The 25,977-nt window shown below is 38.7% G+C and overlaps 1 protein-coding gene across 2 annotated transcripts; it reads left to right on the forward strand.

Moving 5' to 3' along the window:
* The first annotated feature begins 7,916 nt into the window (after positions 1 to 7,916).
* On the forward strand, positions 7,917 to 12,114 carry LOC147608508 (amino acid permease 4-like). Of its 2 annotated transcripts, none has more exons than XM_086789281.1 (8): positions 7,917 to 8,050; positions 8,585 to 8,867; positions 8,985 to 9,218; positions 9,352 to 9,445; positions 9,898 to 10,112; positions 10,218 to 10,357; positions 10,751 to 10,978; positions 11,398 to 12,114. In XM_086789281.1, the coding sequence occupies exons 2-8, from the start codon at positions 8,687 to 8,689 to the stop codon at positions 11,821 to 11,823; spliced, it is 1,518 nt and encodes a 505-aa protein (XP_086645407.1). In that variant the 5' UTR covers positions 7,917 to 8,050; positions 8,585 to 8,686; the 3' UTR covers positions 11,824 to 12,114. The 2 variants fall into 2 exon arrangements, with proteins under 2 accessions (XP_086645407.1, XP_086645406.1); XM_086789280.1 differs by lacking the exon at positions 7,917 to 8,050 and adding an exon at positions 8,095 to 8,216.
* The last annotated feature ends 13,863 nt before the right edge of the window (positions 12,115 to 25,977 follow it).

Raw genomic sequence — 25,977 nt, forward strand, 5'->3', positions numbered from 1 at the left:
GCCTCCCCCTATTTAAAGGATGGGAACTCTTCACAATTTGTGTGAGAGTAGAGCCCAATTGCATTTGTAAGCAATTTAATAAGCAAGAGATTTCTTGTATGACTTTGTGTCTTCTCTCTCCTCCACTTGTGTCACCTAGCATAAGTACCACAAATTCTTAACATGGTATCTAGAGCTTAGGTTTACTCTTGTGGTGTAGAATAGGTCGACTTCAAGCCAATCTGTGGGAGATTTGGGCCAGATTTGGGCATTTAATGCCATTTTTGCTTTTTTCACTAGCTTCCAAGCTGGCCAGCCCATACCACAGCTCATTGGAGGGCTCATAGCACGCATTGTAGGCATTTTTGGCTTGAGGTTTGCTCTAGGGTTTTGTATATTAGGTCATTTCTAAGCTCCATGGCCCATCAATGCCTCTGATTAGCCCCTAGAGTGGCCAATTTCTTCCACTCCCCCAAAATCAGCCTGTTTTTCTGTTGCTTTGTGGTCGTACGGTCCATACGCATTGCTTGTGCACAATTGAGACAAACCCTCTTACGTGTAGGGGCGCCATAATGTGCTAAAGCTACCTCTAAGAGGGTTTGGCATTTGGTGGACCACAGAAGGAGAGCCAAGCAAAAGAGCAGGCTGTTGTCCAGAGGTGCCATAGCCAAAGCTTCACCAAGCTTCTAAGTGAGATTAAAAATTAATTATTTCTCATTTCTTTTCAAGTGGAGTTGATTTTTTGGTTAAATAATGGTAATTATAAGCTTTTCCTAGCATTTGGCTAATTCCTAAAGCCAAAATCTAAACCAAGTTTCCCTCTCCATCTTCTCCATAAAGGCTCACCAAAAGCTTGTTTAAAGCGGGATTAAGGTGTTTTTAAACACTAACAAGTGTTGCTAAACACTAGTGGTGGCCCAACTGAAGAGGAGTGGAGTCCCTAGGGGAGGTGGCTTCATCAAAAAACTCTAAACGTCTTTAACAACAATTTACTCAAGCAATAAAGCTCCTGGTGGTGACTATTAGCTTGGAGAGTGTTTTTAAACACTAACGGTGTGCATAACCATCAAAGCGGGAAGTTTTTGCAAATAAGGAGGAGTTCTACATCAGCTTCTTCATCAGCAAATCTTCTATTATGAAGGTTTTTGGTAAGCACATCAATTTTGGGTGCTTCTATTCAACTTCCGCTTATTTCTTGAGCTTGTTCCATGCAAGTATGGTGCAATGGCATTCCATAAGCCATGTGCAACCCATGAATGGTTCAATGCATTCTTATTCCACTGTGAACTCATTGTGTTTAGCATGTAAGCTGAACCTAAGAAGAGGTCAATGCATGCTAACATGCCTCTATTTCATTTTTTTAGTGACATTGCATGAGCTCTCTTGGCATTGTTTATGTAAGAGACATTGGCACATGTATAAGCCATGTACTCATGAGTCAAGAAGAGTGTTTCTTGTCGTTGTGAGCCATGAAATCAGCTCCTTAATCACTCTAAATAAGCTTGTACCTTCTCATTGTATTAGTGGAGTAGACACTGCTCTTGTCAAATCATTAAGACAAGTGGAGCAGACACTGCTCTTGTCAAATCATTAAGACAAGTGGTAAGACCCTGCCAAACCCATTCCCTTGAACACTTGTTTGAAAGGTCAAAGTGAAAAGATGAACGAGCAAGCATAAAGAGTGGAGTGCACCCGCATTAAGGTGTACATCGTCACCGACAACAATTAAAGACTCAAAGGCCATTATTAACCTTTGAAGCTCTAGTGTATTTGGTAAACCACATCACCCCATGAACACCATTGTACGCCTATTTATAAAGGCATCTCCATCCATAGATTAAGGGGGGATTCTATGTGCAATACCACCCATTCCAAGCATTCATAGCTGGTATTGAGGGGGGGTATTAGAATATAGGCATTGTAACCATTAGTGTTGTGGGCACAATATTGGATGGTTGAAATTAAGGTCGTGTGTAAAGGCACCCCAAAGGGGTGGCCTCCTCCTATTTAAAGGATGGGAACTCTTCACAATTTGTGTGAGAGTAGAGCCCGATTGCATTTGTAAGCAATTCAATAAGCAAGAGATTTCTTGTATGACTTTGTGTCTTCTCTCTCCTCCACTTGTGTCACCTAGCATGAGCACCACAAATTCTTAACATAAGAACCTCCCCTTTTGTTCTTAGAATTATTCCCCTCTCTGAAATAGAAGAAAGATCTTGTTTTACCCTATTTTGGCCTAGAGAGAGAAAATATCTAGAGAGAGATAATCCAAAATTGTGATATCTTTGGATATAAAAATCCTCCTAGTGTCTAAAAAGGATTCCCCTAAAACAGAAGCTCAAAATAAACTTTCCAATGTACATTAGGAATTAATTGAAAATGTGTATAAGGGACCTTAGCCTAAGGGTCTACATTTTCAGAAATTTTTGGATTATGGTCCAATTAAGGTTCCAATGGGCCAATTGGATTAATCCAAGTGTTGGGATGAAATAACTCCAAAGAATAAAAGAAAATACCAAAAAATGAGTATATGCTTACATAAGATGAAGAGTTGACTGAGTACAAGGTTTATTAGTTAAAAATTATGAGATATTACTAAAAAAATGAGATATTTTTGAATAATGATGTATTTTTGACACCTTGGTAAGGAGAGGGGGACTCTTGAGGTAGGTACCTTTTTCACATGTGTGGAAGGGTTTTTAATTTAAAAAAATTGTGATATTTTTATCTCTCCTCTCTCGTGGATCAAACCAAATAAAAAAGGGAGCCAAATCGGTCCAAATCTTGTCCAAATTAAGTCAAACTGAACCTGGAAAATTCTAGAACCCAGTTGGACTTGGTTAGTGGCCTCCCTCACCTATAAATAGACCCTTAGTCATTTGTAAAAAAATATTGGAGCTATACTGTGTCAGTATTATATTAAAATAATCATATTTTTCCTTAAATTTTCCTCTCTCTTGGGAGCTTAGAGCTCTCTCTCTCTCTACAACAACTCTTGGAGTTGCTCTTCTCCTCTTGGTGGACCAATTTATTGGTCGAGGGCTTCACTGCTAATAGAGAATCAAGCCAAACTTGGAGGTAAAATCAAATTTTATGGTTTTTTCAAGTTTATCTCAATGACTTTCTTCTTCTCAACCCCTCTCAAGCTTGAGAAGCTTTCTAAATACTTGTTTTAATTCAAATCAAGCTTTCTCTTAAAGTCTTAATGTTTAATTAAGAGAAAGTTAATCTTTATGTTTATTTGTAATGCTTTCTTTAAGTAAATCTCTCTCTCTAAAAGAATAGCCATCCTTGTGGCTAAATCCCTTGAAAAAGGATGCTTCTCAATGATAGTCTCTTGATTCAAAGCTAAACTCTAGGCTTGATAAGCTAGAGATTAAGAAAATGGTATTTTTATGATTTTGTGTTAACAAAATAATTAGATTATTTATAAGTTGTTAAAAACTACTTTGATTGATTCTAAATGAGAAAGAGATTATCCTATCAATTTGGGAAAAGAGAAATAATGGAATTAGCTTAATCTAGTGGGATAATCATAATTAAGTTTATGATTATGGTTAAAATTATGATTTAAATTCATAGTTTGATTTAAGCATAAAAGAGGAACTATTATCATATTTTCATTACAAGCTTTTATTCTTTAGAAAAAAATTGAGAATTATCAGTAATAGCAGCGAAGCTATGGTAAAAATTTTAAAAAATAATACATATATCTTATTTTTATGCATAATGTAAAAGAGGACTTCCTACCATATTCTAGGATCGAACATCCTATGCAAAAAGAATGATTTTCATCATATTCATGAGAGAATTTTTTTTTGTAATTATGCATAATTAATTGATTATGAGAAAAGAGTAAATTTTGGTAAATTTATTTTTATACAAAAAGAGGAATTCCCATGATATTTGAGATCCAAGTAATTAAATGGTAAAAGAGAAATTTTTGGTAAATTTATTTTCATGAAAAAGGAGGAATTCCCATGACATTTGAGATCCAAGTAATTAAATGGTAAAAGAGGAATTTTTGGCATAATTCAAATTATGAGTATTTATCAAAAGTGGAATTTTGAGTATTATTATTTTTATTGGAAAATATGGGTAGAATTGATTTTTGTAAATCCCATGAATCTTTTATTCAAAAAGAAGAATATTAAATATATCTTGAGAAATTTGAGAAAGAATATAAAATATCCATCGAGAAAACTTGGATAATTCTTATTCAAAAAAAGAGAATCTAGAATCCTTGGAAGGATCGAGGATCTAATGAGTAAACAGAGTTTAGAACTAGTTCTCATTAATAAAGCTTAAGGAATGAAAATACAATATGTAAATGAATGTGATGGGATGTAAATGGATGCGATGTGATTAGATGAGATGTGAACGTGATAAGAGAAGATGTGAATGTGAATGTGATAAGATGTGAATGTGATGTGAGGAGATGTGAGTGGATGTGATGTGATGTGAGGAGATGTGAGTGGATGTGATGCGATGTAAATGGATGTGGATGTGATGTGTTAAGATGTGAATGTGATGTGAGGAGATGTGAGTGGATGTGATGAGATGTGGATGAGGTGTGATGCGATGTAAATGGATGTGAATGTGAATGTGATAAGATGTGAGGAGATGTGAGTGGATGTGATGAGATGTAGATGAGATGTGATGCGATGTAAATAAAAGTTTCATGAGTAAAGCTGTGTCATCCATGTGGAAGGTTCCCCCCACTTTTCCTAGCATTGCTTTGGTAACAATGCTCACTCCTACCCTCCCATCTAGGATGGTGATGACTTGAAGGTTATTAAAAGTTATAGGTAGAGCTGTGTTAAGTTCATCTTCTTCAAAGTATTTGTTAAAACCCTAAGATCTCTCTAGATAATTGTTATGCATAAACATGCATAAATCAGGCATAAACTCATCCACCCGACCACCCCCGAGCAAGCCCAAGGGATGCACACATGAATAATAATGAAATACATCATATCTTTACCTTGATGTCCCATACCATCAAGAGGTATAACTCCAATCCAATAGCATGTAGCTATAGTGTGAAATGGTAGGTGAGTAGTTATGATCCTCTACACAAGAGAGCATAACATAACCTAGCTTCAAGCTAACATTAAGAGACCATAGCCTAAGCCTCAAGATAACATAGCCTTGGCCTCCCAAGCCTCCCTTGAGTGTGCCCCATGCCCCTATTATATAGGAGGGCCCTCAAGTGACTCTTGACTCTCCGTTTCCCATGTGTGACCCTTGGATACCTAACCCTAACCTTAATCCTTAAGGTTAGTCCTAACCCATGCTCCACTAGAGCTTGTTTCCATGCTCCCATACTCACAAGCCTAATGTGGGTTAGCCTCCTAGTATATGCACACATAATGTGCATATAACATACTTTCCCTCTCTCAAAACATTGCACTCTTGCAATGAAAAGAAGGAGAACTGCGTTGAACAATCTCAACCGACTCCAAGTCGAATCCTCTATTTCCCTATAACCTCAGGGATTAGTCAACTACAAAGTTTCCTTTCCCTTAATTCAAGTACCTTATCAGGTTCATGTGGAACATAGGATAATTCTTCAACTTCAATGAGTTCTTGAGGAGTAACTGTGTTATCCTCACCTCCCAGTTTCTCTTTCAATCTATCGATATAAAAGACTGGATGAACTCTAACAATTGGAGGTAGTTTTAGTTCATACGCAGAAACCATGCCAATTTGATGTATAAATCGAAATGGACCACAATATCTAGGAGATAAATTCGAGCATTTTCCTATTGAGTGACAAAGTCCGAGAATCTTTAGGAACTTTTAAATAAACCAACGCTCTTGGTTCAAAAGACCAAATTGAGCGTCCTCTATCAGCATAGAACCGTGCCCTATCCTGAGCACTCCTGATAGCATCCCGTTCGGTCAGCATTTCCTGCATATCACGCAAGAAATCCCTCGATGCATCAAGCTAGATGTCCTTAAGACCGATATCAATAGGTGCCCTGGTGCATAAGCACGAACAGACGAAAACCAATAGCCTTATATTTAAAACTGTTATAGGCAAATTCCATCATTGGAATATATTTTTCCCAATTTGATGCTTTTCCAGAGACTATGCATGAAGTGTATCCTCTATAATCTGATTCATACGCTCTGTTTGCCCATCAAACTATAGATGATCAGAGCAATTCATACTCAAAGTAGTTTCCTTGTTGTAAACCATTTGGAATAAAGTAGGAAAACATGGCATAATAACAGCAGGAACCAAGTATCCATCGGTGACCCGATGTACCTCACATCTGCTCATGGAATTATCAGCATCTCGAGTTACCCATATCAACATAGAGAGTCAAAGTTATGGGGTTGTAACCCTTTGTAAGGAGAGAGGCTTTATTCTTATACATTAAGTTTTGATAGGTAAGCATTAGGATGAGTGGGTTGTATTACTCGTCCACGAGCAGTGGGATCCCTACTCACAATCACAATAAGTTGGAGATCTAAGCGTGACGTGACACGTAATGTGCGTATAGCCCCTTCTTCATGAGTTGTAGATTGATAAGATGGCAAAATGGAGGGTTGGCCATCACAATAACTTAAAGAGGCCAATAGAGAGTCTTAGGCCATGTGTAGTTACAATGGATCAAAGGGGAGATTTTGAGCCCATGTGTACAAGTACATTACATGTATTGGAAACGAGGTCCAATAGGACTAGTTAAGTTTTCCTTGCATGCAACACCCTCTAGAGAGGTATATGTGGGATAGAGCTCAGAGTCTTAAGTCTAGCACCTCCTAGATTGACACCGATCTCAATGCCGAAGTAGAGTAGACTGATAGCCTTTATGAATGCTGATGATTATCATAACATTATTGGGTCAGGATGGTGTTTATCATGATATTATTGGGTCATTTTTGTCTTCACTGACTACTAGAAGGGCACTTGCACCAAGCCAGGGTGATAGCCCTAGCTTTAGTGGAGAGATTCCTTAATGTGCACCCAAAAAAGGTTCTGAGAACGTCATAGGATCTTTCTTTGTGTGTGTGGAAGCACTCTTGTAGTCATCTCGGCCGCCTTGAATGTGAATGCTCACTTCGAGGCTTATTATTTAATTCCGCGCCACCTCAATTTTTCAAAATTCACGTGAAGCCCTTCTCCACGTTCAACTTGCGTTGATTTTTTTTTTTTGGGGTTTTTTTTTGCGCAAAGCCCTAATCCACATGCTTAGCCTAATCCACCTACATTAACCCTTATTTATTTACATAATACTCTGGTTCATACTTATATTACTATTCTATAATAATCTAGACAAACTCTTATCCATAATTATCTCAGTATTTTCGGAAATTTTGTTTCGCTTTTATCACCAATAATAATAGCATCACATATACAATTATTAGCGCTAATTTTCATATACGCATCCCGATGTTTAGCTAATATATACTACTACCGACTAGAATAATACCTTTAATAACCATAATTATTGCAATTATTTATTATCATTTATGCATGGACTCTAATTCTTTATCGTAATCACACCCTAATCCACGTAAATAATCATCTCATTAATCAAGCACGGGAGCCTGATTAATTTCAGTAAGATAAGATAATTATTTGTAGGTTATGCATGAGAGGGATTATAAAACGCAATGCATTCCACGCAGTCGGCACAAACTCAACCTACCCTCTTCAAACCTGAGACCTCGTGTTTTCATGTCTGTCGAGCTTCTCATCTCTGTGTATAGGTGATCAACACACACACACACACACACACACACACGGCTTATCTCTCTCTCTCTCTCTCTCTCTCTCTCTCTCACACACACGCGCACACACACACACACACGGCTTATCTCTCTCTCTCTCTCTCTCTCTCTCACACACACACACACACACACACACACACACACACAGCTTTTCTCTCTCTCTCTCTCTCTCTCTCTCTCTCTCTGTCTCTGTGTGTGCGCGCGCGCACACACGCACATTGCTTCCACCGACAAATATATACGGTTGCAGGATTGCATTGTACTTGCTGTTATATATCTCATGTTCTAGAATCATGGGCTCCATGCAGCCCCCCCTCACTCCATCTACGTGAGTTCCTTTAGCTTTATCTTTCCACTATCTTGCTCAGGGCCTTCTCTTCCCCTTTTAAGTTGACCTCTAATCTTAATAAATTAGCCTTATCACTTTAATAAGGCCATTACAATCACTTTGAAACTAGACCCTTCTGCAGCATATACAAGCTTGCCAGGCTAATGTATGTAACTCCATCTTCTGTTTGCATCCATGCATGTACTTAACATTCTTACAAGCATGCTTGAGGTTGTCCCCGGCCGCAGTGACTGCCTTTCTGTTCTTAGATATCGTCCCGGGATCGAACCGTGCTAGCTACAGCCACCAATATATATATCACTAAATACTACATCTAATCTCTCTCAATAGTAAAGAAAAGCATCTTTGTGGCTTATCATTGCCTTCCAGCATCCTTGAGGCTAGCCATAACCTTACATTAAAGCATCACTAGATCACTAGCCATTGGCTATAACAACACCTAAATGCAAACCAATTATTCCTTGTTGCTTTGCTTGATATATACTTCAATGATTGATCTTTCATGATTTGCAGATAATTAAGCATCAAGAAGGCAAAGCTAACCTTGAACATGAACCTCTAAGCAGAGGAGGTATCGTTAAAGCTGAAAAGAAAGCATTTGATATCTCTGAAGCTATGGCACAAGATAGCATGAACTACAAGCTCACCAGACTGGACTCTGCCTCAGACTGTTCCACCAATAAGGATGATTCAGTGAGAAGTGGATGTGCTGTAGAGATAGGCAAAGACATTGGAAGCCCCTTTGTTCTCATCCGAACGAAGAGCCGTGATGATGATGGGCATGTTCAGAGGACAGGTAGACCTCTATGTATTGAACATGCTTGTTTATGTGAAATAAAGAAGGGTTTTGACATTTATGATGATGTTTTTCTACTATTTATAAGAGAATGTTGTTCTGTATTGTTGTTTGCAGGGAATGTGTGGACTGCTTCAGCTCATGTGATAACAGCAGTTATAGGCTCTGGTGTCCTATCACTTGCTTGGAGCATAGCTCAGATTGGATGGATTGCAGGACCCCCCATACTACTAGCCTTTGCATTTGTCACCTATTACACTGCTCTCTTGCTAGCTAACTGCTATCGGTGTCCGGATCCTGTCACGGGAAGAAGGAATTACACATACATGGATGCTGTGAAAGCACACCTAGGTTCATGACTGCTTAGCTTTCCACTGTTCATGTTCTTTGGTCAAAAACAGAAATAAATCAAGAAAGAGCATGCATATATAAGGTTGTATGTATCATTACCCAATTTTTTTTTAAATGTCATTCACAATGCCAGGTGAAAAGCATGTATGGGTTTGTGGTCTCGTGCAATACATCAATCTCATTGGCACATCTATCGGCTATACCATCACAGCTTCCATCAGCATGGTGTAAGTCTCAAACTACCCTTATTAATCACTAGATCATACAATCCATAAATGTTAATTATCCTTGCTAATTTGTAGATGATATCTGATTTTACAGATGCAATTTATCCATGCTAATCACTAGATCATTATAGATTCCTTTAGTGGTTATCCATAAATCCCACAACTAAATCATCATAGATACATGATCTATGTAGCCAAGAACCTGGGTGAGGAATTCAATGGTGGTCATCAAAAGTAGCTCCATCTTTGATTTTTCTTTTAATTGCAGTGATATATGATGTGTAAATGGCACTTTGGTAGAGAATAATGTTGAAGGATTATGTGAACAAGTACATGCATACTAAGAGATTAATATAGTAGGATTAGTGTGAACAAGCCTTTGATGGGATTGTTTTTAAACCCAAACCCAACTTACTCTGCATTTAATGATGCCATGTATGTTGCTTCAACAGGGCCATCAACAGATCCAATTGTTTCTACAGAAATGGTCATAAGGCAGAATGTCACACATCCAACAACCCATATATGCTGCTTTTTGGTGCAATGCAGATAGTGCTGTCACAGATACCCGATTTTGATAGATTGTGGTGGCTATCAATAGTGGCTGCCATCATGTCTTTTTCCTACTCTTCAATAGGGCTGGGTTTGGCAATCGGGAAAGCGTCAGGTTAAACCCTTCTTATTGCATTGTCTGCCTCCATTATTATCATTAACATTAGGATAATGTTGCAAATTAAGTATTGTATGTAACCCTCAAGCCCTTTGATATCAGAGAAAGGACACTCTTATGGGACACTCACAGGAGTTGGTGTAGACCTCATATCAGTGGAGAAAAAGGTTTGGGGGGTTTTTCAAGCCCTTGGAAATATTGCCTTTGCTTATTCATTTACCATGATCCTCATTGAGATTCAGGTAAGAAAAGTGCTTTGAAAATACTTATAACAAACATATACATGGGTGTGTGTGTGTGTGTGTGAGAGAGAGAGAGAGAGAGAGAGAGAGAGAGAGAGAGATTATACACACACACACATATAGGAGTGTATATGTGCACACATACATACGTACATACATACATACATATAGACTTGTGTGAGTGTGCGCACACGCTCGCACACAGACCAACAGACACATGCACACACGCCCGCCTGCGCGCGCGCGCGCACACACACACACACACACACAACTATTTGCAAGTGAGGCCCTTGGTATGATATAACCACTGGGAAAAGTGTAGGATGGTTTTCTTTCCTTGGACAGGATCTATATGATGTTGGTCACATGTTATGAATGTCTCTAATGTTTCAGGATACCTTGAAGTCTCCCCCTCCAGAGAACAGAACTATGAAGAAGGCATCATTTATAGGCATTGTAGTCACCACTCTATATTACGTATCTGTTGGCTGCATGGGATATGCTGCATTTGGAGACAATGCTCCTGGGAACATGCTGACTGGGTTTGGATTCTACAACCCCTACTGGCTTGTAGACTTTGCTAATGCTTGCATTGTGGTGCACCTTGTGGGAGCTTATCAGGTACACAAGTGACAGCTGATATGAGCTAAATTATGCATGCATAAATTGTGGTTACAAGAATGGCCCATGCATTAAGTGATTCAATACATACTTTTCAAATGAGAAAGCTAAACTACTGATGTAAACTTTAATCATACTTAATCAGCTCTTGAATTGCTTGGGTTTAAGAGGTATTAGAATGTTATGTATGTGTGCATGTGTCCAACACTACACCAAAGCATTGCATGTACATGCAATCATATACAAGTATAATCAGATACACCCAACATGCATGCATGCATGCAAGTATCTTTCTATGTATATGTATGTATGCCTATTTGCTCAAATGGGATAGTGCATGTAAACATAACTCAAATGCTACCTTGTTGATGTGAGCTTTGAGGATGAAATGACAACTTAGGGTATTGGTCGTACCGCAGGTGTTCACACAGCCAGTATTCGCCTTCTTCGAGAGTTGGGCGACGAGCAGATGGTCGGCGCACACGTTCTTGAGCTATGAGCACAAGGTACCAGTGCCATTCAGGAGGCCCTTTAAGCTGAGTGTGTTTAGGCTTCTGTGGAGGACCCTGTTTGTGATAGCAACAACAGTGGTGTCCATGATATTACCTTTCTTCAATGACATTCTGGGCCTGCTGGGGGCCACTGCATTCTGGCCCCTCACTGTGTACTTTCCCATAACCATGCATATCTCTCAGAACCAGCTCAAGCCATGGACACCCAAATGGATTGCATTGCAGCTTTTAAGCTCAGTCTGCTTGCTTGTCTCCCTGGCTGCTGGCCTTGGCTCCATTGCAGGCATTGTGGCTGACCTCAAGCGTTACACCCCCTTCAAAACCCACTACTAATGAGATCCCATTTTGCCATTAACGGTTACCTTAATTAGAAGTTAAGCCTTTTGGCTTCTAATGGCCTTTTTGCCCTTAATCTAGTGATCCTTAAATCTGTCATGATTAGGGATCCTTAATCTGCCCAGACCCTCTTTGAGGAAGGAAAATGGCATAATGTAATCTTTATGCTTTTTCGAAAATAAAGCTTTTGATGGTGTTTTCATTATGTATATATTATACTACACTTTTCTAGCATACTCATTTGAGGATTGGAACCAGTGTGAGAAAAGAAGCCAGATCTTGTCTAATTGCAACTTTTAATTTTAAAAAAATACCTGTAAAAAGTAAATTTGAAGCTCTCAAACTTCACAAAATTCAAGAGATCGTAGAATAAAAACCCTTTCAATTTTGAAAATTTTCTACCAGTGTTGGCACTGGTGTTAATAGTGCTTATTGTTGGTGCCAGGTGGGCACTTGCTTGAGTGGCTCGGCCTATCTCATCATGACCCACCCTAACCAAGAGGTTGTGGGTTCAAGCTCTGACATCGTAGGGTTGTGTGTGTGAGTGGTATAGCTTCTAGCTCAGCTACATCCCTCAAAAATTTCAAGGGGCTTTCAAGGGGGAAAAAAATAGTGCTTATTTATGTGTATAAACTTTAAACAAAAGAGTGCTTATTTAGGTATGTAAGACTATTCTATCTTTTTAAGAGATCAATCATATATTGTTTAAAAATTCAAATCAAACCATTTGTTTCCACTTTTTTGTTTATCTTTTTTATTTATGAAAAAAGAGAGCCAACTACAAAAAGAGGCTAACTCAACCTTTAGATTGTTGCATATATTGTTGCATTCTTGCACTTTGCTAAGGAATTGTTGGGCATGGGTGATGTGATGCTAAAGATCTTCCTCCCTAGAGTGGAGTTAACAATGTTGGTGTTGTAACTCATGCAACTTGTTGGCTACATACATATGCAATGCAACACTAGTTGAGACAATTGGCTAGTCATTTTTGGAGGACATTATTTGATAACTTTGGGACTAAGTTGAATTTCTCCAATGCATTCCACCAAGAGCTTTAACTGTTTTTTATTGGATATTCAATAACTTGGCTCTACATCTTTGTAATTTCTAAAAATTATTGAGAAGCAAATGAATCCATTCGATTAAAATTAGTACCTTGAAAAACCATTAAAGTTAATACCTTGAAAAACCATTAGATTTCTTGAAATGTAGATCGCTTAGCTTTGATTACATTCTAACTGGTAGACGTCATTCTCGCCGAGTAAGATCTCCTTCCAAGAGGGTTTGTAATTGTGGGTTGGTCGAATGAGTTTCAAGGCAAAATCCTAGATTTATTGAATTTCCAAGTGAGAAAAAGATGTTGGGGGTCTCCATGTTTTTATTATATCCTTTGCAAATACGATTTGAGATTCCTAACCATGTAGCCTTGTGCCTAGTTCATGTGGCATGATGAAAATTCAACCATAGTAGGCAACATTTCTTTCAGGTACATTTTTGATCCATACCTGTTAAAATTTACAAAATCATTATTTTGGATCAAGTAGGAGCCTTGCTGAGAGAAATGTTTTCTCCCCAAGTAACCCTGCAAGAGTTCCAAGACAAGGCCACCCAACTAGTAAATGCCTAACTCATGGTGGAGCGATCCGATCATCCGATGACATTTCTTCCATTCCCTTGCCATAGTAATGACAACTTTAATACCCACAGTGGCATCTGTAGCTTCCTCCTCCCTTGATGAGTTTTCCAAAAGATGCAAGCAAGAAAGCAACAACATAGGAGAGTAGAGAAGAAGAGGACTCTATTGAATTAGCATAAGAGAATACCAAACAATGAGAGGTTGGCTTTCTTTTTACCTTATCTCCTTCGTTTCTAGGATTCACACCATTTGGGTGGACAAACTTAAAAATAAGGTTCTCGGGCTCTCTAGTCCACCTAGGCTAGTGTAAACACTCATCAAAATGCAGTAACCCAAACTCCTTGATCCTGTGGTGCACCTTTCATATACAAGCAATGAGCACACATGTAAAATATACAATACTATATGGCTTTTAAGTGAATTTCGAACATTTTGGTGCCTATGGCCTAATGAAGTTGAAAATGATACGGTGGCAGACATCGATGCCATAGAGGTCTTTGAAAAGGGTTAACATTCCCCCCTTCCTAATGCAGATTTTGTCCTCGAAATTTGTTGATGAAGATGAGTCAATGCCGCCTATGATAGAAGGTGACGATCGGATAGCCAAGTCTTGTAATACCTATGTGAAAAACAATCCAACCAGTAAAATGTTCCTTTTAAAAAATAACATGAAACATGGATTTGAAAAACATATATGCATGCATGTTTCTTTGTTGGTTATGACTGGGTGAACTTAACTTGTGCTAAGAAGAGGAAAGGTAAGGCCAATTTAACTTAGAGGTTAGTAATAAGCCTAGCTACACCTAAACTGGTCTTAGTCACATGCCTACGATTATGGTTTAGTCTCAAGATACTTAGATCCTTGTGTACTTAGTGGTAAGAGTGAATGTATTTAGACTTTTGTTTTGTTTTTTTAAAGTTTTTTTTCTTTTAATTATTAATAAACATAAATAGGGATAAGGCACCAAGCCACGGCGGAGATCAAGGCAATGGACTAGAGATCTCTGCCAAGAGTATCTAAGAACCACCAGGAATCTCCTAATTATTTTTATTAATAAAGATAAATAGGGATAAGGCACCAAGCCACGGAGATCAAGACAATGGCCTAGAGATCTCTACCAAGAGTATCTAAGGACCACCAGGAATCACCTAATTATGGTGATGATACCATGAGTAACCAAGAGGCCTACCCTAGGATCAAACATGGTGATACTTATCTTCTTGCCTTTTAAAAAAAAAGTATTGCTATTATTTTTAAAACCTACTACTCACCTAAAGTTCACTAAAGGCTAAGTAAGAGTACTTGGCATACTCCATCAGCATATTGTAAGGTTAGTCATGGTCATATAGAGACATTACTAAGTTTAAGAAATAATATGGCCTTAGGGTTCCTCTAAGCAAAGGAGTTCATTCCAGTCATCATAAGGTCATTGAGTTAATTCTATAAATGCAAGTCTGTGAAGTAAAGAAACAATATGAAGTTAAGCTAGGACACTTGAGAAAGTAAAAGAATTCGATCCTTATTGAAGATGTTGCGTGTCTGCTACATGAGTTCTTCAAGTCATAAAATTTGGAAGTGCAAGTCGATACCTTGTAAAACAATTCTATCTGGAAAGCTCATCATCAGATAACCATAGTGAATAAGCAAGCTATGATTCGACATCACTAGGTTAATCTTTGGTTGCTTTTAACCTCTTGGAGTTGGTAGATGTTGGCGAGGCTTGTATGTTGGCATCACTTAGAATGTCTGGATTGTGCTTTGGAACCCAAATCCAGTTGTTGTTACCAATGATGGAAGCCTTGAGCTTGAAGAAGACGAGTGGGAATCTACCTTGAAGTAATTTTAGGTTTGGCTTCATTGTATAGCGACAATTTTGCCTAGGCTTTTAGGCTTTTGGTTGTCGAGGTGAAGCAGGTTGAGTAGCTTTAGGAATCAATACATTTGAAAAGGTAGGGTTTGCCTTCCCCGCTTGGGTCCTTATTGGCCGCCATTGGTTCTTCTTCGTGGTGGAAGATGTGGATGCATAGTTGGTAGTAGGATGTTGGTGTGAAGGACGCTCCTTTTGCTATTTTAAAAAAATATTATTATTATTTAAACCTACTACTCACCTAAAGTTCACTAAAAGCTAAGCAAGAGTACTTGGCATAATCTATCAGCATATTATAAGGTTAGTCATGGGGTCATATAGAGACATTACTATGTATAAGAAATAATATAGCCTTAGGGTTTCTCTAAGCCAGCAATTAGAAAGGAGTTCATTCCAGTCATAAGGTCATTGAGATAATTCTATGAATACAAGTTTGTGAAGTAAAGAAACAATATGAAGTGGAAGTTAAGTTAGGGTAAACCTGAGCAAGTGGAAGAATTTTATCCATATTGATGTTGCGTGTCTACTACATGGGTTCTTCAAGTCATAAAATTTGGAACTACAACTCGATATCTTGTAAAACAATTCTATTCAGAAAGCTCATTGTGAGATAACCATAGTGAATAGACGTCACGAGATTGATCTTTGTTTGTTTTTGAACTGTTGGAGTTAGTAGATGTTGGTGAGGCTTATACGTTAGCATTGCTTGGAATGGTTGGATTGCACTTTGGAACCCAAATCCAGTTGTTGTTACCATAGTGGAAGCCTAGAGCTTGAACAAGATGAGTGGGAATCTACCTTGAAGTAATTTAGGTATGGCTTGATTGTAGCGACAATTTTGCCTAGGATTTCGGGCTTTTGGTTGTCGAGGTAATGCAAGTTGAGTAGCTTTGGGAATCCATTTGAAGGTAGGTTGTGGCTTCCTCTTATTGGCCATTGTTGGTTCTTCTTCGTGGAAGATTTGGATGTAGTGTTGGTAGTAGATGTTGGTGTGAAGGACGAAGCCTTGTGGCCCACTAGTTAATTCTACATTGAGCTACATTCATCCATGTCCATCCAAGAATGACATGTTCTTTCAAGGTTCTAGAAGCGATGACTCAAAAGTTATTGACCAAAATCCCGTTTATCACTGTATATGATAGTGTTAAGCGAGCCAAGCACTTTGGTATTTTTGGTGTTGATACCTTCTACTCTTGAGTTTTCTTTTTCAAGTTAAGGTTTACCCAATTGATTCCATGTAGCAAAAGAGAGTAAATTATGATACTACTTTTTTTATATATGCTTATGCAATAGGTTTGATATTTTCTTCTCGGCATTGTTGAAGTTTGATTTGTCTCTCTCATGCTTCCTTTTGGGCTTGGATCTTTTTTAGTACAGCACGTTCTCATACTTTGTCATGCGAAGTGCATAAGGCATCTTCGATGTGAGAGGACCATAATATTTCTTAAATTTACTACCATTAAAGAAACTAATGGTTTCAACTTTGTCATCAAGAGTCACAATGTGTATAGTACCTTGTGGCATAACTTCACAAACTTTAAAAATGGTTCTTTTCCCATGTACTTGAGCTTTTGCTTTCTCATGATTTAACTAAGGACCTTGTTGGTGCTCTCCACTTGGCCATTGGCTTGTGGATAATACGGTGTTGATTTGCGGTGTGCAATCATGAAAGTACTAGTGAGGTGTTTGATTATGTCATTGATGAAATGTTTGCCTTGATCACTCACCAACTCAAATGGGCAACCAATGTGTGTAATGATGTTTTCATAAAGAAATTTAGCCATTGCTATAACATTTACTTTCCTTGAATCTCTTACTTTGGCCCATTTGGTAACATAATTAGTGGCGGGACTATGATGAAACATGCCTATGTGCCATGGGTAGCAGGACTTTTCCGCCCATTTTGTAACTTATTCAGTGTGGTGGCGAGACTATGATAAAGCATGCATGTGTGCCATGGGCAACATGACTTATTGGCTTAATGAAATCTAATCCCCATTTCTCAAATGGTTGGTCGGATGCAATGGCATCATGTCTTTCTATTGTGGCTTGACACAACATTGACACTCATAACAAATAATGCACAGTCTTTGAAAAGCATATACCAGTACCTCAAGTGGAGTATTTTCTAGCAGTGATCTCTACCGTAAATGTCCACCTGCTACTCCCTAGTTTGCCTATTCCAAGATCATGAGATATTCCTCCTCCTAAGGGAATTGTCTTAGAATTTCATCCTTACCTCTTCCATATAGAGTTCTGGTGGTAATAAGTTGGTAAGGTTTTCTCTCTTTTAGAAGCTTCCTTACTAGATCCTTTTGTAACTCCTTCCCTTCTAGAAAATCATTATCTAGAAGGTTAACAATTTTCTTGCTTCAATGTGGAATAGCCTCTACCCTGAATAGTGTAGCATTTGGTAAATCATCTAGCACTTCATCATTAGGTATGCAAGATAAATGATCAACCATGGCATGTTTCTTACCAAGTCTCATAACCACTGTAAAGTTAAATTCAAGAAGAATCAAAAACCACATTGTGAATCTTCTTGTGGAATATGGTTTGTTCACAAGATACAACAAGGCTTGATGATCAACATAAAATACAAATTTGTTAGCAAGAGAGGAATGCTGAAACTTCTTTACAGTATAAACCATTGCTAACCCTTCACGCTTGGTAGTAGTATAATTCATTTCAACCTCCTCTAGTTTGTCGACTTGTAAAACTAATAGGGTATTCCAACTTGTGTTCACCTGATTGTTCTAGGATGCATCCAATTGCAAAGTTTGAGGCATCAATGTACACATGGAAGATGACGTCCTAGTTGGGCGCAACTTGTGTTCATCCAATTGCAAAGTTTGAGGCAGCAATGTACACATGGAAGATGATGTCCTAGTTGGGTGATTGTAAGATCAGAGCACTTGCTAAGGTTTGCTTTAATGTGTCATAATCTTGTTGACACTCCTTGATCCATAAAAATACAACCAATAGCTTGTACAATGGACAAGCTATCTCTGCATAGAAAAGGATAAACCAACGGTAATAGTCGACATGGCCTATGAATCTCTAGACTCCCTTGTAGTTTTTTGGTGGGGGTAATTCCAAAATAAGTTTGACCTTGATTTTATTACTGGAATCCCATTCTTGGACACTATATGCCTAAGAATCACTCTGGGTTGTTTTACCCAAAACTGGCACTTGTAAGGGTTTAAGGATGTGCAATAAAGTCTGCATCATTCACATACCTTACATAAGCAAGATAAGTTCTCCTTCCATACGAATGAATGCAAAAATCATATAAGAAAGCTTCCAAGAAATTCCTTAGAAAATATTTTAATGTAGTGTTCATGAGTCTCTGAAATGTGGCTGGTGCATTGGTTAGGCCAAAGGGCATAACACGTGGTAGGCATACACACCGTCTTCAATGAGACAAAAGAAGTTTTAGCATAATCCTTAGGTGCAATAGAAATTTGATTATAGCCCTAGTAACCATTTAAAAAGCTATAGGCCTCCTTGCCCCATGACTCATTCAAGCACATGTTTTAAATATGGTAAGGGGTAGTGATCTCTGTGGTAGCGTTCACTTTCTTGAGATCAATACACACTCAAAGTTTTTCACTTTTCTTGGGCACAGTTACAATGGGTGAACCCAATCTGAGTGTTTAATCTCATAGATGAATCCAAAATCAATGAGTTCGTCAATCTCTTCTTTCACAATTTTGGCATATTTGGGATTCATTGGATAAGTTCATTGTTGGTGGACAGGTCTAGCATTTGGTACCATAGGGATTGTTTGTTGCATAACGTCAATGGGGTAATTTCTTCATGTCATGGTATGTCCAAGCAAAGCAATCCTTGTATTCCTAAAGAGTAATAAGTTCCGCTTCCTGTTCCTTGGAGAGATCCTTAGCAATCTAGACTGGCTTATAATCTTCTCCAAGATCAGCCAAGACTACTCCTTTGACTTTTGTAGGTCCATCATCATAGACTTCTCTGTCCTCGCTATTATGTTTGGAGTCTTAAACACTAACTTGAGATCCCCAACCGTGTAGACATAATGTTCAAGTGCTGGACACAAGTTAGGTTTTGGTTCCTTTTCTTCCTCTGCCTTGGCTGTTACATCCTTAGTGCAAGAGGTATACATCAATCTAGTGTACTTTACATAAAATCTCATTAGTTTTGTTTGTGATAGGGAATAACTAAGTTTTGGTTCATTAGAGATTTCACTTGGGCTATATCAATTGGGGGTGGTCTAAAATACATAAATTTTTGTAATTCTTCTCCCCAATTGTCTATAAAATTTTGGTGAAAGTAAACGTTACTGCCCCTTCTTTCATTCAGTCTCAAGTGTATGTTTACCTTATAACATTTTCTTTTTCTCTGCTTTCACAGTGATCTCCAGCTTCATTGAGAAGCTTCCTCTTTTGGTTTAGTTTCAGTTGTGCCATTTGTGGTAGTTTTAATCTCCAATGTTTATTGTGGTCTCAGTTTCAGCCTCTTCATCAGAGGTGTATGAATTAGAGGTGGTTGAATTAGAGTCTTTCTTCCATGTGGACTCAAGCTTATTACACTCCCTAATTTCCTTAGTGTTTGGGTGTATGGCACTCATCATTTGCAATGGTACAACCTTAGGGAGCTCCTTGCTATTTGGAGTCACCCATGTTGTTCCTTGCTTACCCCATGTGTCTATTGTGGTCATGATTTGAATCCGATTCAAATCATCTCCCGTGTCTATGGCTTGTAGGTTGAATCCTTCCCTAGGCTTGTGTCAGTACCCTTTTTGTAAGTGAAGCAATATTACAATGGAACATAATGGATTATGGTATTAGATTGATTTCTAAAAATTCCACCACTACCCATAGGATGTACGTGGCCAGTCATAAGATCTACTTATCAAACTGCAAGTAGACATGGTTCCTCATGCCCAATCATGATGGTATAACCTTAGGGAGTTCCTTGCTATTTGGAGTCACCCATGTTGTTCCTTGCTTACCCATGTGTCTAATGTGGTCATGATTTGAATCCGATTCAAACATCTCCCGTGTCTATGGCTTGTGGCTTGTAGGTTGAATCCTTCCCTAGGCTTGTGTCAGTATCCTTTTTGTAAGTGAAGCAATATTACAATGGAACATAATGGATTGTGGTATTAGATTGATTTCTAAAAATTCCACCACTACCCATAGGATGTACGTGGCCAGTCATAAGATCTACTCATCAAACTACAAGTAGACATGGTTCCTCATGCCCAATCATGGACCGCCGTCTTAGCTTCACGCATAAAAGGTCTTCCTAAGATCATCTCATAGGAGTCCAGTTATTTGGAAAAATCCATCACAAAATGAAGGTATGATTCACTCGATGTTTTAACACTTCTTGGTGATTAGACTCACTCTTGTGTCATCATCTAAGACTCCCATGATTGCGATTCCTTTGGAAGTAATGGAAAGGGTTGAATTAGTCTCATCACTCTCAAAGTATTGGCCCAATTTGTTTAATGGAATTTTGACTGTAGATTTAGTCTGGTCATCATCCACTTGAGGCTCTGGCACACTCCCATAAAAGGGTGTGGCTTATACATGTCTGGAATGGTGGTAATCCAATGTGAAGTTTCCCATTGAGGAGAGATTTCAATGTAGCAAAAAGTTTCGAGTCTCCACACAAACGTGTAGCGCTTGTGATTTCTATTTTTGAAGCCATAAATTCCATCAATTTGGGAATGTTCACAATGGAGTACCCATCACCTCTCTACCATACGAGAGCACCGGTGAGGTTGGAATCTCCACCTCTTTGTGATGGGGTTAGGGGTCTCATAATTGAACATTCTCCTAAAAAGATCAGAATCCATGCTTGTTGGGACAAGTGAGTTTTCATTTTGTTCCAAGATGACACTAGGAATGTCCAAAGATTTGTGGGTTCTAACTGGTTTTAGATTGTCAAGATGAACAATGTCTAAGACTTGCACTAGTTTTGATTTCAGTTCTAACTCATCTTGATTCTTTGTAACTATATCTTTGAGCTCACGAAGTTGTCTCAATTCTTGTATAGGTTCAAGGTATGGACCAAGCTTGAGTTTGTTTGATTTTTTGATTATTTGTGTCTCATCTTTTTTGGTCTCCCTTGTTTTTCTTGGGTTTTCATGGTTTGCTCAGAGTCAGTCTATGTGCTGATTTAATCAGCACATAGACTGTTTGTGTCTCATCTCCCTTGTTTTGCTTGGGTTTTTTTGGTTTTCTCAGAGTCAAGTCTATGTGTTGATTAAATCAGAACCCTCATTAAACTCATTGATGTAGACTGATTCATTGGAAGCTCTTAAGTTTATCCGTTCTATTTTCTTAGCAGGTTTAATACTCTCTTTTAAAGATTTCTTTCTTCTATTATTCTTCTTCTTTTTGGATCCTACGTAGCATGGGTTCTTGTGTTCTTTTCTACAATTGGTGTGTTTTGAGCCATGAGTCTTGTTATTACAGTTATAGACAGGTTAGGGTTCCTTAAGATTATTTTTTTGAATTTGGTTTCTCACCCCAATCATGTTGAGGGGTGTGATGGGACCATTTTTTTGATTTGTGATTGACCTCATTGGGAAATCCTTGGTCCAATGATCTATGCCACAACGATTGCAGGTTGTAGGCGGCATGCTAGAAAATGCAGCTTGAGGGTTGTGTGCTTGTTGTGTGACATTCAGTGTTTCTGTGTGGTCCAAACAGTGATAGCATTGAAGAGGCATTCTCTTAGTGGTAGTGTTGATGTCTCGGCCTCTTCCCACCATAGCTAGCTGGTACACTAGTTTGACTCCCCCTCTAGCATCATCTACATAGTAGTCATGGTAAAGGTCTGTGGAGTCTTGACATGAGATGTGATCTCAAACTCAACCTCATACTCAAGATAATCTCAATAAGTCCCTTAAAACCTATTTGATTAAGTGGTGTAGTCCTTGGAGGTGGGGTTTGAGGTCCTAAAAATGGTTGGGTAATGACACATTTGATGTATTATAAATTCCCCTAGAGATAAGTTGTGCCGGGATGCTTAACGGTGGGTTGAGATGTGGCAACAGACACCATGGCTTGTGGTTGTGGGGGTGTTGGTAAAGTCAATTGGGGTCAAGAAGCATTAGTGAGAGCTTGTATTGTAGGCATGTTTGGCATTGTGAAGCTTCATGACCATAGCTTCCAAAAAAGTGCAATTTCCATTGTACTGCGAACTCAGGGCTGAACATTCACTTGTTGTATGACCTTATCGGTAGGTTGAACACCATTGTAGCTCCCTCCTTGGGTACATAAGTACATTCTTAGGAGCTTTGCTGGCTTTCATGAATCCCCTCTTGGAGTGCTTTTATGAAATCTGTGAAGTTCATCTTTGCAAAAATATTACCTTTAGCTATGGGTTTGATAGTTGTGGTGCTATACCCAGTAGCTTCGGAAGCAACATATTTGGAATCAAAGGCTTTGTCCCCTTTCATGAGTTTATCTTCCAGTTGGATAGCATTAGTTGTAACTTCATCCCATGTGGTGATTCCTCTAATGACTAAGCCATTATAAAACTCCTCATATTTTAGCCCATGGATGAAGGTTGTCAAAAGCGATTGATTATTCGAAAAGCATTCATGGTGGGGGGGGTGTAATGAGAGTTTAAATGTTTAAGCTGGCTAATGAAGTCTCTAACTGGCTCTTCTTTCTCTCTCTCTCTCTACTTTGTGAAGCTGTGAAGCTACACTCCATAATTCCCCTTCATGCACGAATTTCTTTAGAAATAATTTTAAGAGCTATGAAGTTCATGTGTTCCTCATACTTGAGAGTTCTATATCGATCCCTAGCTTTACCATCTAATTTAAGGATAAAATTGTTGGTCTTGGCAATCTCATTTTGTTCCTAAGGCCTCATAGACTTGATTGAACAAGATGTTATGAGCCAGTTTGGCTATCTGTGCCATGCTTTCAGCTACCGCTCTCCCTAAGGCTTGTGCAAAGGAAACTAGGTCTATTGGTAGAGTAGGTGTGCTGGTACAAGGGGTGCAACAAAGGGTGTTGGTACAGGTGCAAGTGCATGTGGTCGAATACGAGGGCATAGTGGTCTATATCCTAGCAAGGTTAGGCAAGTAGCATATGGAGGTGGCATGGGTCCCACTAGTAATATAGCTAAGTGAGTATGTGGTGGCATTGGTCTAGCTGACAGTATCATTCTCACCCTAGGATGTGAGTGTGGTATGAGTGTACTAGAGTGGAACATGGGAAATGGAGGTTGTGAAGTGGATGGTCCTCCCATGGGTTTCTTGGCAATGACATCTATACTAGGAGCATGATTTGTATGCCTAGGGGTGGAAGAAACTATGGTGGTGGCTACCATGGTAACCATGGGCATGCGGCTAAGAGACAATGAGATTGCATTAGTCATGAGTGTAGTAGTTAGTGGTGTGGCACCAATCATTGGGCCAAGAAGTGTGATAGCATTGTCTCATAAGGAGAGAACTCTAGGATCTAGGAAGGTGAAGCTCATGCTAGGCTGGTTCATGGGTTCCTATATGGCCTTGCAAGATAGAGCGTGTAATCTAGTTTGAGGTTTAGTTGGGTGAAACTATAATAGTAAGGTCTTGTGGGCTTACAAGAGGTGTTACCATTTCACTCATTATGGGGGCTCTAGCCTTGGATTTCCTAACTTGCTCCATAGGTCGTTGGATCCTTTCATGTTGCATGATCTTATATATGCATTCACAGATGCCCCGTAAACGTTCTTCCTCAGTAGAGACTATCTCAACAATATCTTCCCAACTAACATCATACGTTTGGGCATTACGTTTATGCACTCCCAAAATTTATAAGAGTTTCTATTGCTACATCATACTCCCAATCTTTTGTGAGTAGACGTTGGTCTAGGATTTTCACACCTAGTTCCCTCTTGGAGGCATGTGCAATGTCATCACTCATGTCTTGGCTGCTGTCCAGTCTTACCTGCATAGTCCTAGCTTGGGACTAGTTTTGGGTAGATTGAGCTACTTGGGCTGCTAATTCTTGTTGTGCTAAACGCAAAGTCTCTTCTTTTTTTAGCAGCTTGAATTAGTGCCTTTACTACTACCTGCACTTCTTCCAATGTTCTACTGTCAACAATAAGCACTTGTGTAGGAGGTGGGCCAATGGATAGAGTAACACAATAGGTCCAGTAGAAGCTGCTTAGCTAGGGATATCAACGTGGATGCTTCATCCTTGCAAAAACAAGGCTACATCTGGTGTTGCTCTCTGCAGTTAACCATCGATAGGCTGGTACGTATTGTAGAGTGGTTCAGAGGTAGAAAAGCCGAAGTCGAACCTCTGAGATAACTCGCCATATGACCAAACACGCCGGAAGCCGGTCTAGCTGACGCAATTGGGGCATGGCTTTCTCTCCCTAACTAAATCCTAAGAAACTTCCATTAAAAGTTCAAACGAGATGTCACTAGTAGCAAGTCTAGAACCTTGTACTATGCTAAATTGGGTTTTCCAACCCGCTGAACGTCCATAGCCTAGAGTATGCTAGTACGCCCCTAACTCAATAGATGTGTTGTCCTCTAAATTGGCCTCTAAATTGGCCTCTAAAATTGGCCTCTAAAATGTCCAAATTTGGGAGTAATTACATGACCTTTTTTTGGGGTGTTAGGGAAACTTGTCCCAAGTGGGTTTCAGACAATCCTAAACACGTTGGAAAGGGTTGTGTATGCACTTTTTTTAGGGTACCCAAGTGTTAATTTACAAATTTCAAAATTTTTGGGATTGTACCAACGTAATTCCCAATGGCCTAAAACGAGTATCTAGAAAGTTTGTGCATGTGTTTTTCTAAAATTTTCCATGTTTTTTTGGCTGCTAGGCGACAACTATTTCTTTTCTTTATTTATTTTTTATTTTTTAAATTTTTTACTTTTTAAACGATTTCAGTTTCAGTTTTCGATTTCATAGATTACTCGAAAAAGAGTGGTGTTAGGATTTTTGGAATTTTTCCCTCTTTGGCTTGGGGCTTAAAAGGCTACATGCATTAAATAGGGCCAACTGAAAGGCTGACAACTAGTGGCCCAAATTACAAGGAGATTAAGCCAAGTTAATCGATGTTATTAGTACTAATGTAAAAATGAAAAAAAAACTTGCAAAACACAGAATTTCATCCGATTTACAAATCCTTGTTTTCATCCCAAATTCTCTTGTAAGGAGTCAAAAACCTCATGCATGGAAACCAATTTTCACGTCTATTTAACCAAATTCATTCAATTTCAAGCCCAAATTACTTTTTTTGTGCAAAAATGAAAAATGAACAAAAACAAAAAATGTAAAAATTCACCAAAACAGGAATTGTAAAAGACACGTAGTTTTAGGACAACAAGAAAAATTAAACATAGATTTCTTAAGATAACAAGAAAATGCAACATGAAATAAGAACAATGCAGCAAAATCAAAGGTAGCAGGTGACTTTCCCATGTCAAGTCGCCAACTCATGATCCCCTTTCCCTATGTGCCACCCTCAAGTCTCATATGTAGATGAAGTCATGGAGCTCATAACGCCTATTATGGCCCATTTTGGCTCTCTCTAGAACTCCCTTATTCATAAGCAAAGAGAGTAAAAAACAAGTAACAACCATCATGCCCAAACTTATCTTACATCCAAGCTCAAGTCTCTTGAAGCCACCTAAGCTTGTGAT

Source organism: Cibotium barometz, chromosome 53, assembly GCF_041138505.1.
Source record: "Cibotium barometz isolate CiBa-2024 chromosome 53, ASM4113850v1, whole genome shotgun sequence".
In the NCBI taxonomy this organism is placed as follows: Eukaryota; Viridiplantae; Streptophyta; class Polypodiopsida; order Cyatheales; family Cibotiaceae; genus Cibotium; species Cibotium barometz.

Bases quoted from the DNA above. Each gene is read 5' to 3' on its own strand.
- LOC147608508 (XM_086789281.1), top strand. From the start codon at position 8,687: ATGGCACAAGATAGCATGAACTACAAGCTCACCAGACTGGACTCTGCC. The intron at 8,868-8,984 runs GTAGACCTCTAT...TGTTGTTTGCAG, and splicing joins TGGGCATGTTCAGAGGACAG to GGAATGTGTGGACTGCTTCA. The intron at 10,358-10,750 runs GTAAGAAAAGTG...CTAATGTTTCAG, and splicing joins TGATCCTCATTGAGATTCAG to GATACCTTGAAGTCTCCCCC.